Source organism: Corvus kubaryi, unplaced genomic scaffold (genome assembly GCF_017639235.1).
Source record: "Corvus kubaryi isolate FWS band 111438036 unplaced genomic scaffold, C.kubaryi_AGA036_p1.0 split3-73, whole genome shotgun sequence".
In the NCBI taxonomy this organism is placed as follows: Eukaryota; Metazoa; Chordata; class Aves; order Passeriformes; family Corvidae; genus Corvus; species Corvus kubaryi.
In genome coordinates this window covers 44174614-44187550 of record NW_024582091.1, presented here as the reverse complement: position 1 = coordinate 44187550, position 12937 = coordinate 44174614, and the positions used below count along the sequence as shown (strand labels likewise).

Below are 12937 nucleotides of genomic sequence, written 5' to 3'. Positions count from 1 at the left end.
ACATACAAAGTGTGTAATTTAATCTGCAAAGAGACTGACAGGCAGCTCGGGAGAGGTGCTGATGCTTCAGGGATCCCACAGAGCTCCATTGCTAGAGGGTGCAGAATGGCCAGTGGGTTGGAGGGCAGGCAGCCCGGCCAGCCAGAGCTGGCACGTGTCTGTGCTGGCAACAGGATGCTCAGAGGTGCTCTGTGTATGTGTGTGTGTGTGTGTGTGTGGTTTCAGCTACAAATCTTCCACAGTGTCATCATAAAAGGGAGAAGGCAATCTGATTTTGGCTGCGGGACTTAGAGGGGATATGAAAAATAGTCAGTATGTTTGCAGCTTAAAAAAATGAGTAAGAGATCTGTTGGGAGGCAGCATTTGGGAGAAGCGTTACAAATCCTAGGAGTTATGGAAAGTGCAATGATGCCTATTTCCTAAATATCCCTCTAGTCTGAAACAGTGCTCTCTTTCTGTTTTATGTGCAACACCTATATTTTTTTTCTCTGTGACTCTTCTGACAGGAGCTGGTGACCTGACTGGGGATGCTATGGGCTATGTGACAGGCGTGCTGGCCGTGCTAATACATGCTGCCTACCTGGTGCTCATTCAGAAAACCAGTGTAGATAGTGAATATGGACCCCTGACAGCTCAGTATGCCATCGCTGTTTCAGCCACCCCTTTTCTCATCATCTGCTCCTTTGCCAGCATGGATTCCATCAACGTCTGGTCCTTCCCGGGGTGGAAGGACCCTGCCATGGTATGCATCTTTATTGCTTGTGTCCTGATTAGCTGTGCCATGAACTTTACCACCCTTCACTGCACTTACATTAACTCAGCTGTGACCACCAGCTTTGTAGGGGTGGTGAAGAGCATAGCCACCATCACAGTAGGCATGGTGGCATTCAATGATGTGGAGCCCACAAAGTTATTTATAGCTGGTGTTGTGGTCAACACCTTGGGGTCTGTCATTTACTGTGTGGCCAAGTACGTTGAGACCAGGCGGCAGAGCAACTATGAGGACCTGGAGAAAGAAGCTAGAGAAGAGGAGGGGAAAAGGCAGGCTGGAGACCAAGCTCTGTTTGCCATGGAGAAAATTTCCCAGGGGAAGGGGGCTGAGGAAGCAGCAGTGGAAGGATCATCCACAGGGGAGAGACAGAGTGGAGAGGAAGAGAAGGAAGTCACTGAGAAATCAGCCAAGGCACTTGTGGTTCAGGGAAAATCCACCAACACACAAGAAGTGAACAGAAGCTCACTGAAAGAAGCCTATCTTGGAGTATGGAGATTGGTGAGGGGTGCTAATTATATAAAGAAGGATTATTTGATAGAAAACGAAGAGCTACCAAACCCTTAAAAAGCAGATTTGAAAACCTCTTGCTTGAGGACAGACACCTGGTTTTCTGTACAGGGGGAAAGGCAGAGCATACATTTCCACATCAATGCGTACATATCCAAATCATTCAGGATGATTTTACCTCATTGTCAAAAAGCAAAAGGTCATTGTTTGCTCATGCTTTGGGCTTGCTTTCAGCTGCTTTCAGTGAGTCACTTTAGACCCACCTCAGCTAAGGTGCTGACACTCTGCTGCAGACACAGAGAGAGTTGGGTAATGGGAAGTCACGGGGTGCTTGCTCAGCAGCCTGGGCTATGAGGGACATCAGCACCACGGAGTTACTCGGCAGTGCCAGTGACACAGCAGTGGCCTATACCTTAGATTGTGTCTGGAGCCTTGTGATTTTAACATGTTTGGAGGCTCTGTCAATGTGCTTCTGTATCTGTATCCGTCCAATTATAGGTACTCTACATAACTAATTCCTACAATATAAACTCGTATTAGCTGTACTTTTTTTGTGCTCCTCTGTGTCAATGCAATTGCAAGAGAGCTAGAGGTTGTGCCACTTCAGTTACACTGGTATAAAATCACTCTCTTATCTGACAAATTGAGGCCCTCCAGGCCAAGCTTTGGACCTGGTTTACATTGGGTGCTTTGTGTCTTCAGTAGAAATACATCAGTGTTGTGGTGGTGTGCATGAAGGCAGAACTAGATCTGAGCTTCTGAGAAGCTTTGATGGCAAAAGAAAGGTGTGTATCTTTGAGCTTTAACTACATGTAGCATTTGGAATATTAGCTTGACTCAAATAAAAGAGTTTGGAAATGTTGGTATGTATTGATTGGAATTGGGAGGGCTATAAAAAAAATAGGGAGAAAGTGTGTGCCTTTTGTTATCCTTCCTTGTACCCTAAAGTCGGATGAATTAGAGCCTGGACTGGAACCCAGGTGTCCTCTCCATCCATTTTCTCATAAGCAGAAGCTGAGAGCAGAGCTGGGGACACCAGCTCTGGAGTTCCCAGGGGCGCCTTTGCAGGCCAGTTCTGCTACATCCTTGGCCACTTGTTGGTACATGGCCTCATGTGCATCCACCCTTGCTGTCCCTGTGCTATCCAGTGGAAGGAAGTGCAGGCAGGCAGCAGGAGCTGCTGTGTGCTCCTGAAGATCCCATGGCCAAGTGCTTGGGGACTGTGATGTTCAGTGTGTTTGGCATAAGGACATCCATGTCTTTGGTAGAAGCAGCTCCCCAGTGCCCAGACTGTCTCTGTCCCCGTGGGCTGTGAGGGGCAGAGCTGCCTCTCCCCTCAGCCACTGGAGCACTCGTGTGGGAAGCGGGAAGCAGGCACTCCAGTGAGGCCTCTGCTAATATGCTAATATTTTGTCCCACACCTGTTTAACTGGAAGGACTGTGGAAACAGATGTTTGAGTGTTTCTTCGCCTGAGGATATCCTTTTGGTAGGTGGGGGTACTTGGGTGGAACCTTTGCTCAGACTAGACGGAGAAAAGATTTGACTCCGAGTATTTCTCACCCCAAAAGGGTGCTGTGGCCATTGGGGCCACCTTGACCACAGACTGAAACAAGTTGTTACCATTTTCTGAAGAAATGAACCAAGTTTGTTGTTGTTGTTTTTAATATTGTTATTGTTGTTATTGATAATTATTTATTATTATCTATTAAGCCACTGAACTGAAAATCAATTATTTCCACAGCCCTAATTAACCAGTGCCTAGCCTAGTGCTCTCTCCAGCCGAGCAGGCAGCATCAGCCTCACAGCGCGTTCAGTCTGAAGTGAGCAATTTGCCCGGCAGGGAATATTTGCAAAACTGCTCTCTGGGGGAGCTTGAGGTTCTTGTCAATAAATGCAGGCAGAAACATCAGGTGCTGTGGTGGTGTGTTTTCTGAATGATTGCAGAAGTTGGCTGACCTGGCATCACCATGAATTTTGAAGAGATGGCTGTAAGGACATTTATGCTAAAAGCCTGTAGCTGCTGAGCTGGGGGACAGGGCACAGAGCTCTGTATATCACATGTTATGTATAGCTCGTGTTTAAGAGATACTGGCTGTATGCCAAAATACGGTTACCTTCTGTTCAAGCTCCATATGGGATCTTCTCAATAAAAGTACTATTTATTGTTTCTAGGCTAATATAATAGGGCTTTTGTTAGTTTTTCAAATGCATCCTAGACTAAAGAAGTTTGTGCCTATTACTAATAGTTGCTGTATTACTGAACTCGTTGCAATATTGAACTGCATTGTAATCATACAGATGGCTGGAGAGAAACCCACATTTCTGATCTCTCCTCACTGTGCTCAGTGTTTTCTGTCCACAAAAAACGTGGGTCTTCTTACCACCTGGATACCAGTCTTAGATCCCATAGTGCACAGACCGTGCTTGACACGTGCTGTAGGAAGCTCTTCCCCTGGACTCTTGTTTCAGGACTTTTTCCTGGGGAGTGTTAAATGTTTTGTCAGTTACTGTTGTTGAATTATTAGTAGAAATCTGTGGAAATTCAAACAGGTTTGACTATTAAAAAAAGCTGCTGTTACAATGTTGTACATTTGCATGTATAGTCGAAATGTGATTATATTGTATTCTGTTTTTACCTGTAAATTCCCTAAATTAAAATGGGAATTTGGCAAATGCAATCCACTTTTTCAGTAACAGACACTGTCGCACAATAAAATAAAAATACTGCCTCGTGCTGAGGTATTTTAATAGCATCAGCGGAAGACTGCAGAACGAGATGTGGGAATAAAATGCACTGCTTTCCAAAAGGCTTCTGGTTTTCTTATTGTTGCTACTCCGGGGTGCCCATTTTTGCTTCATTTATAGTTATTCTTGTGCCTTTATACCATCCAAGTTTCCTCAGCATGTGACCACACACTATAAATACTGTCATGGACAAAGGGACTAAGGACAGACAAAGGAACATAGGATTCTGAAGTGCTGGGACCTCAGTACAGCTCAAAATTTCTGTGGCTCTCAGTGGTGATTTTTTGGTTACATGTTTAAGATGATTTAATGTCACTGGTGTAACTGTTATAACTCTAGAATAAATAAAAGTAAGATGATGCTCATTATTAACAGTTCTATTATAAAATCATTGCATTATTAAAGGATGTAATATTAATTTCATTTTACAATGTTAAGTATTTGTATTACCATGTATGTCACATGGCAGTGCTAGGAGATGAATTAAGCATTAATTTTTCACCTGTTTTCTTTGGATGAAAGGTACATAATGCACCCATGGCTGAAACTGGGTTGTGCCAGACCAGCCTGTGGTTGGTGGTTATTGCCGAACTCATCTTAGAGCTCCACACAAATGTGCCTGCAGGTTGCTTTAGAGAAGGAAACCATCCTTGTTGTCAGATAATAAATGAACCTGATGCACAATGACTGCTTTGAGAATAAACAAGAATTTCAGTGTCAACACATCCTTGAGTAACACCTGCTTTAGCACTCCTAGACATGCACGTACACGCACGCACACAAATACACATGCAACAGGACAACAAAAGCCAGACTGGCTATCTTTTTTGAAATATATTCTTCTCTCTAAGAAACTAAAGAGAGGACAGTTTATTTGGAGGCAGGTACAGTTACAATTTCCAAGGATAAATTAAAAATTTGCATACATCATTGACAAACTAATCTTGTGTTTGCCCTCAATTCCACAGGGAAAATATGCAGCAACCTACAAAGCACCATCGGAGAGGGAAAGAAATTTTACAGTTTACTAACCAACATTCCAGACCCCTGCATATGTCCAGGGATAGTTTATTGCCAGTGTTTAACAGCCTCCCGTAATTCTGTTTGCTGCAAAAATGCCTGTTTGCTGCAAAGGCTTTAATAGGCAAAAAGGTGCAAGCCCTTCAGCTCCGGTCTCTAAATTAACATTTGAGCATTTTGCTGCTTATCATGGTGAAGGGTTAACACCTTAACCCTCTCTCTCTGTGTTCTGTGTAGTTTCACATATTGCTTTGAGGTTTCTTCTGGGTTTTTCTAACCTGGAATCTTTAAGTGCAGTGCAGACAATCAACTCTGCTCTCAATTAGCTGCTATATTCATGCTTCAGTTGCTTGTTGAAGGTCATCAGGAAGCTTTTCACTTCAACCTCGTTCCTGTTGGGAATTGATGAACATGCACATGCCCTCTTTTCTCATTCTTTGTTCCTGCTGTATCTCCTAAATCTTTTTTCCAGTGTCCATCCTGAAAACCTCTGCAAGTGTTGGAGGACTTGCCACAGAGGCTTCTGCTACTTCATTTTTTTTCTCTAGAAAGGCAGGGAAGGGATGGACCAGCAGGATCTTGTATGTCCAGATTGTTTCCTTCTACCTTTGTGCATGTTTCTGCCCACCAGCTCCCTGCATCCCAGATCCCTATATAGCTCAGCCCTGGCTGTGTCCCAGCTTCTCGTGGAGCTGTGCCCGGGCTGCGTACCAGGGTCCTGCGGAGATGGGCTGTGCACGGGACAGGCACCAGAGTGAGGGCCCTCACTCTGCCAGACAGCCAGCACTGAAATCTGGCTGTGCCTGGCCTGTGGAGATTTGTTATACACACAGAACTGGGAGATTTTTTCATAGTAACAACATCTTAAGTAATAAATCTATAAACCTGCTGTTGAGTCAGGCTCGATTTTTTTATAGGTGGACACTAAGAAAGCCACTCACACTTCAGTGCCAGACATTGTATTTGAATAGAAGAGAGGCAGCCTGAGATAAAAACCCAGGTACAGAGCATGAAAACAGTGCTCAAAGAGATACATGGCATGGGATAAAGATATATGGGCAAAATATGTGAGTTACAAATTAGGATGGATGGGGAATATGCGATAGTTTGCAGAAAAGAAAAATGCTCTTGCATGGAAAAATAAAAAGTAACAGCACTGGAAACCAATGGCCAAACAGTGTGGTAAATCTGTAGCGAATGCACTTGAATTTGGGCTCCACAATAGCAGTGCACATGAAGGAGAGAGGCAGAGTGAACGAGCTGGCTGGGGGAAAGACGGCTGGATCTATTTGTTGTGGTTCTATGATCTTTTTCTTTTACTGGACAGTTGTAAGAAATTTTGCTCTGGGCACATTAATCTTGTTAATAAGTTTGTCTTTTATCAAGTAAAAGCAATGTCAGTTCTGTTCTCAAAATTACAGCACATGTTTTTATTAGGTGCTATTGATTTTGTTCCTGACGAAACAAGAAGATTCCAACAATTATTTAACAGAATTCAGGATTTCTCTGATAAAGAGCAATAAATTCTAAGGTCACAGACAGCTTCTTACCTGACATGGGGGTCAAATGAGAGAGAATAATGGGTTGGAACTGGCCATGATAGTAAACCAGTCAGGTTTACCAGCTGCTGTAAATAATGAGTATCATCAGTAGATAAAAACAGCTAAAGGCTGCTGTGTATATCACCATTAACTCCTCATGTCTTGAATTGTCTTAATTCTATTAACTGCATGTTTGTCTTCAGAGTATCTCTGCAAATTTGTCCTTATGGTTAGTCTAGTTCCAAACCAGGTACACCTGGTTAAAAGGTGGATTTTCCCTTCTGTTCATCAAACCACTAGCTAACCTGGGATCTGAAGGGCAGAGAGGTTCCCTTTGTTGATGCATCTTCTTAAGTGAGTGAACATTCAGGAGCACAGATAAAATGTCCAACAATATATGTTATTGCAAACATAAGGAAACCAACTAAATATTTCCTTAGCACAATTTTACAGGAAAAAAATTACTTTTCCTTAAGCATAGTGGCTGAGAGGCTACTGAGTCTGAATCTTCAATGAACATCAAAAGGCTGATGCACACAAAACACACCACAACTGAGTGCACAGCCACACAGTTTTGGCCCTGGGATTTACAATATTTTCTAAAAAAAAGAGAGAGTGGGGTGCATTTACCTTGCACCATGGAAGAAATTGCTAGACTTCTTAAAGCTGGGGTGCAGGTCTCTGTGCAGAGCTTCTCTTCAAAGAAGGATCATTATCAAGCCAGCAGCACATTACAAGGATTCCTGAGACAGAGCTGGACTTTCAAAATTGCTCAACACTTTTTTGTGGGTTTTTTTGTTTCATTTTGAGGTTGGTTTGTTTGTTTGTTTTGGGGGGGGGGGTTGGTTTTTTGTGGTTTTTTTCGTTTTTGTTTTTGTGGGGGGTTTTGTTTTATTTTTTTGTTTGTTTGGTTGGGGGGTTTTTTGCTGTTGTTTTTTGTGTGGTTTTTTTGTTGTTGTTGGTTTTATTGGGGTTTTTGGTTGTTGTTGTTTTGTTATTTTATTTTTTATTAATTGAAAGTATGAATGAGCAGAACCATCTGTAATATCTGGTCCTGTCCTGGGGTACCTTCGGAATGCTGAACTCTTCTTGACCATTTGGATGTTGCAGTGGCTTGATCAAACCAGTACCCTTCATGCTGCATCCAGCTCTGTCATCCAACACAAGCAGCACAATTTATTTTTCTGTCTGGGAAATCTACTTAACAGTGATTATGTATGCTTGTATACTCATAGAGGTCTTTCGTAACTGCTCCAAATATTCAATGCTACAGTTCAGGAAAGATGCTAAGCAACAGCTGGCTGATGTAGAGGATGAAAATGACAGACAGAGCTGCCTTTTCAATGGAAGATTTTCCAGAAGAAGTTTGGGCTATTCGCTACCCAAGTTTTAGGCTTTCCCCATCTTTACCTACTTCAGTGCCTTTCCTCAAAATCTGAAAATTTTGGTCTTGACTGAGCTTTGGTGTTGATTTGGAGCCATTCTTTTTTAATTTTCTTTCTGAAAACTTCACCTCTGCCTGTCTCCCTGTCGCTGGTCAGGTAGGGCACAACACCCAGAGTCTTGCACCTGGCCCACACCAGCAACCAGCAGGCAAAAATCATCAGCTGCCACTCTCAGGATCAAAAATAAGGACACATTGCTCTGCACTTGAGCTTCATTACAGATTTATGCAGATTCATACTCATCATGAAAAGCACAGTGAGAGTGAGACCTTCACAGCCAAGAAGGCTTTGCTGTATCTCTGCATTTAAAGCATGGTGTGAAAACAGAGATTATTTCTTAGTGGGGCTCCTCTTTGTGTTTTGTATGGATCCAACGTCTGGGCACATAAACTGGCAAACTTTGAAGACTCAGGCTGCCAAGTGAGCACAGATTCCTAGGTGGCAGTATAGGGCAGTCGCCACAACCCTCCCCAGTTGCCATCAGGAATGCTCTGATTCGTTGCACTAAAACATTTATGCATTTTGTGCCTTGACCAAGGCTTCACTCAGTAGGACACGGGCCTAAATGGAAGCATTTTTCTACATTACGGGCTCAGTAGTATCTGGTGCTCCGCTTCCCCAAGACAAGGAGAGTGTTAGAAGTGGGTTTCAGGGTTATTTTCTATCCCACTGAGCAGAGATCTAAGCTAACACTCAGAATTCCAGCAATGCGAAGCCAGAGAAACAGCCCCTCTGACCCGAATCTATTTAGTGACATTGCTGTGGCAATACAGCTGATGCAGGAGAAAGGACTTTCTGCCAATTTGGTGTGTTCCATGGCACTGTGTAGCCCCATGACACCAGTGAAGGGCCACCAGCTGCCAGGCCGTGCCAGCACCCCCGAACAAGCAGACCTGTGACTGCAGAGGCTGTTGTTTAGCTCTGGACACTAAAGCTGTGGGGGTGGGGGTTCTCCTGTGGGGTCAGGGGTTTGCCCCTTTTCAAGCGCTCCTTAGAGGGACCTGGCTCATCACAACTCAGTCCCTCCCCATGCTGGGTAAAACAGGTCAGCTCAGGTGCAAAGTGGCCTCATGGTGAGGGAAAGGAACAGCAAAAATTCAACCTGTGCTGTCCAGATAGGCTATTACTGCAGCAAAATTCTTCCTTTATTACTTTTTTTTCTACCAGGCATAGCTCCCTCTATGCTTCTGAAAGGAAATTTGCAAATGCACTAATAGTTTTTTTAGAAGAAAATATTTATTTCAGAAGAGAGTTCCTGCAGGCAATACAACACCTGCTGAGCTTGCAGAATCATTCAGTGTATGGAATGGATTAGGTTGGTGGCTGCCTTATTTTCATTGCCTTCGAAGCGGCTGGGAAAACTAAGATGTAAAGGTAAGGACTGTAACAAAGAACGAGCTCTGTAAAGCAGCTTTGCTACAGTGAACCTTCAAACCCATTTGAGAATGTCAGGGATTTGCCATTATTCTTGAAGCTGACTTGATAAACAATTCTGGCATCTTGACAGTTGAGCCTTAGAATAAAAATGTCACAAATTCGGTCTCCTGCAAGATAAGGAGTAGCCAGCTTATTCCCAGGGTGCAGGCAGGGCAGATCTGCCCTGCTATCGGTGAGCTCTGCTGCAATGGGATATCTAATTAGGTAAGTGCATTTCCAGCATTAGGGTGCATAAGGTTGATTGTGAGTGGCTGCCAGGAGAGATACACGGGATCAATTTCGCAGATTCATGCAAAAAACTGCTCTCATTTTAACTAGAATACTAAACTTGAGTAGTGATATAAAAGTATTATAAGCTACCAGTGAAGAAGGAAAGCCAAAGGAAGCAAAAAAAACTAGAGTCCCACAGACACATTTCCAAAGACTTACAGTACTGTTGCTCTTCATTTTTCAGTCAGAATAATGAATAAACATTTGAGTATTAACAAGAAGGACATAGATAATTTGGGTTATTTTAAATCCAGTGCCACTATCTGACCCAAATGCAGGCGCAGGGAGCCCATAAGGTTCTTCAGCAGAAGCCACCAGGATGTGAGCCATGGGCATCCCAGTACACCACAGTACTTTCAAGGCTGGAGAAGCCCTGATCCACAGCATGCAGGAATCTGGGAAGCTGGAAGTAAATACATCTGCTGCCTTGTTTTGCCTTTGTATACCCAGATGAAATTTAAAACTTCACAACCTTTTCATTTGCTTCCTGTTTTCCTTCAGGGACAAATCTCTCCCCACCCATATATTTTTCGTGACAATGCCTCAACTGGCATTTATATTACAGTATTTCCAGAAAAGGAAAAAAGAAAGCCAGAAGTGTGGAATTATATATATATATATATATATCTACCACAGCCTCCAGATTAATTTAGTAATCTTTTTTTTTTCTGATAACTTGCTTTCTTGAAGGTGAAGGTTTAGATGAACTACTCCATTTGCTTTTGGCCTATCTGATACATGAGAAAGATTAGACTATCCGCCAAAATTGACATTTTCGTTACACCAGTTGTGACAGGAGCTGCTGTGTCCCAGGGCTAGTGTCTATGTTTAAATAAAGTCCATTAGACTTGGACTATAGCCAGGTCTTTCGTTGCTGGGATCTTTTCAACTGTAAACAGAATTGCACTCCCTCTGAAATTCTTCTGCCACTCACTTTTGTAAGAGGACAACGAGTATTTGGGGGTTTCGTCCATTGATTTTGGACTGTGGGTTAATTCTGTAGGTTTGGTGAGATCAGTGTGCTTCAAAACAAGCAAAGAGCTGGCTAGCTTCCGCTACACTGACATGGTCCCAAAATGCCAATGAAATTGATTGGCAAAAAGCTGTTTCAGGACAAATAGGTCCCTCATGAGCTATAAGCATCTCTCCCGATCAGGAAATGATGGACATAAAACTGCAAAGTTCTCTGCTGTGGCAGCAGAGAGAAGCATAAAAAAGCTCCTGAGAGGGGAGTGTGATTTTATATACCTGTCACAGGGTCTGCTGAGGTGCAGCTCAGGATTTTTGCCTTACTTGTTACAATTTCCAATGTTGTGGAACAGTTCCTTGTGGGAATTGTCTACCTGCATTTAGGGGTGTCAAAAATGGAGAGCTTTTTCTGACTGTTTTTTCTCTTGGTGCTACACAGTTTGCTGTCATTTTGTCATTAGTTAAGGTTTTCACCCCACTCCCTTGGTCCAATCACAAACACTGTGGTGGGAGATCCTTGCCTCTTGAGTTCAGATGCAGTCTGCAAGTTGTGAATCTGCTACTTGGCAAAAGTCAGGGGCAGGAATGTCCATTGCAGGAAATGGAGAATCGATGAACTCAGTGGGGGCTAAATTCCTCAATCAGTGGTAGATCCACTGCCCTTCCTCTGACTGCTCATTGCCAGGCTCCTCATCTCAGTCACCAGCTTCCTTGTAGCAGGATCTAAAATGATTAATCTTTATTTTAGCTAAAAAATATTATTCTTCACCATTCTGCTTCATTTCACACTGTCAAATCTTTGGCTGGTCTTGCACTGCTGGCCCTTCCAGCCATATTTACACTGCAAGCGGTGCAGAATTATCATGACTACTCAGTGCTTCTAGGGCAGACTGGCATCTTCCATGTTTGCCCTGAGTTTTCTTTGGGACTCAGGTATAACTATCATTTTCATTACACTTTTTTTCCCCAAGTAGAATTATCTGATGTAATGGGAGGATTGTGATGTAGCTCTGGGCTCAAAGCAAATAGAAATGTCCTTGACACAGGAAGCATTAGACTTGTGTCGCTTGCTGCCGAAGGAAGCTGAAACTTTCCTTTATGTCATAGGGTCATGGAAGAGAAATCCATATACCCATGTACTCCATGTACTCCATGTATTCCATGTACCTGAGGGTTAATAAATATAGAAAACTTCATATAAATCAGGATGTTCTTTGAGATTGAAATAAGTTGAGTCTGGGAGAGTATTCAGAGGATGTACCATGCACAGCCTCCTGCTCTCATCCTGTTCATGGTGCTGCTGAGAATGGGATACCAAGCAAGATAGACCTTTGGTTTGAGCCAGTATGGCCATTTGTATGTTTTCTTTAATGCATTCACTAGGAAGAACATCTGTAAAAGTTTATTCAAGATACACTCCATCTTCAAAGGTCTTATAAATCCTGTCCTTCAGCAATTTACTTACTCTTTCTTACTCTGCCACCAATCACTGTTTTAAAAACTGTGCTTACCTGCTGTCAATTTCTTTGTTGCACTCTCTGGCTTGGTTTTTTCCTCTCCTGTGCCAAAATAGTGACTCAGTGTGGTTAGAAACAAAGAAAGGTCTTTACAAAGGCCTTAGAGTTCTGCTGAAAAAGTTCACCAGTATGGACTGCTTTTGAGTGTACGCCCGCCAGATTCCCTCACCTCCTCAGCTATAAAACACCACAGTAATCACAAAGGGACATACCACATCTATCATTATTACAGGGAATGCCCACTTACACCGTGTCCCTAAGAGTGAGTAAGTGTTCCCTGCAAGTGAATCATATACCTGCTCCAGCTCTCTCAAGGAGCTACTAGACAATCCCCAGTTTACAAGCCCAACACAAAGCTGTGTCAATAGACAGTCACCAAAACCCCCATTTGACTACTGTTATCCATCAGGTCTACAAAACTTGAATGGAATTGGGCTGGTGTTTTGCTGCGCAACACTCTTAAGAGATGCTTGCAGCTATAGGAGGTCTTATATGCTTCCCCTTTGTTGTATCCACCAGTTGCTTACTGCTTCCACAACCTTTGCAAGCACTGATGCCTTCTCCCTGGTCCTAGAATCAAGAGCCAGACACGCTTAAGGGATAAAGGGTTTTACCTAGGTATTTAATAAGGATTCTCGTGGTGCAACAATTGGTCAAGGCAGAATACGCCAAAACGCACACCCCTGGTAGATCGCGTGTGCAATTTTATAGAC

General features: G+C 43.1%; 1 protein-coding gene across 1 annotated transcript; it reads left to right on the top strand.

Annotated features, from left to right (window-relative positions):
- Nucleotides 1–418: 418 nt before the first annotated feature.
- Nucleotides 419–4089, top strand: SLC35D3 (solute carrier family 35 member D3; the record flags this gene model as incomplete). Its single annotated transcript, XM_042017110.1, has 1 exon — nucleotides 419–4089. A coding segment is annotated over one exon (918 nt), but the record flags the coding sequence as incomplete, so codon positions are not given.
- Between the last annotated feature and the right edge of the window lie 8848 nt (nucleotides 4090–12937).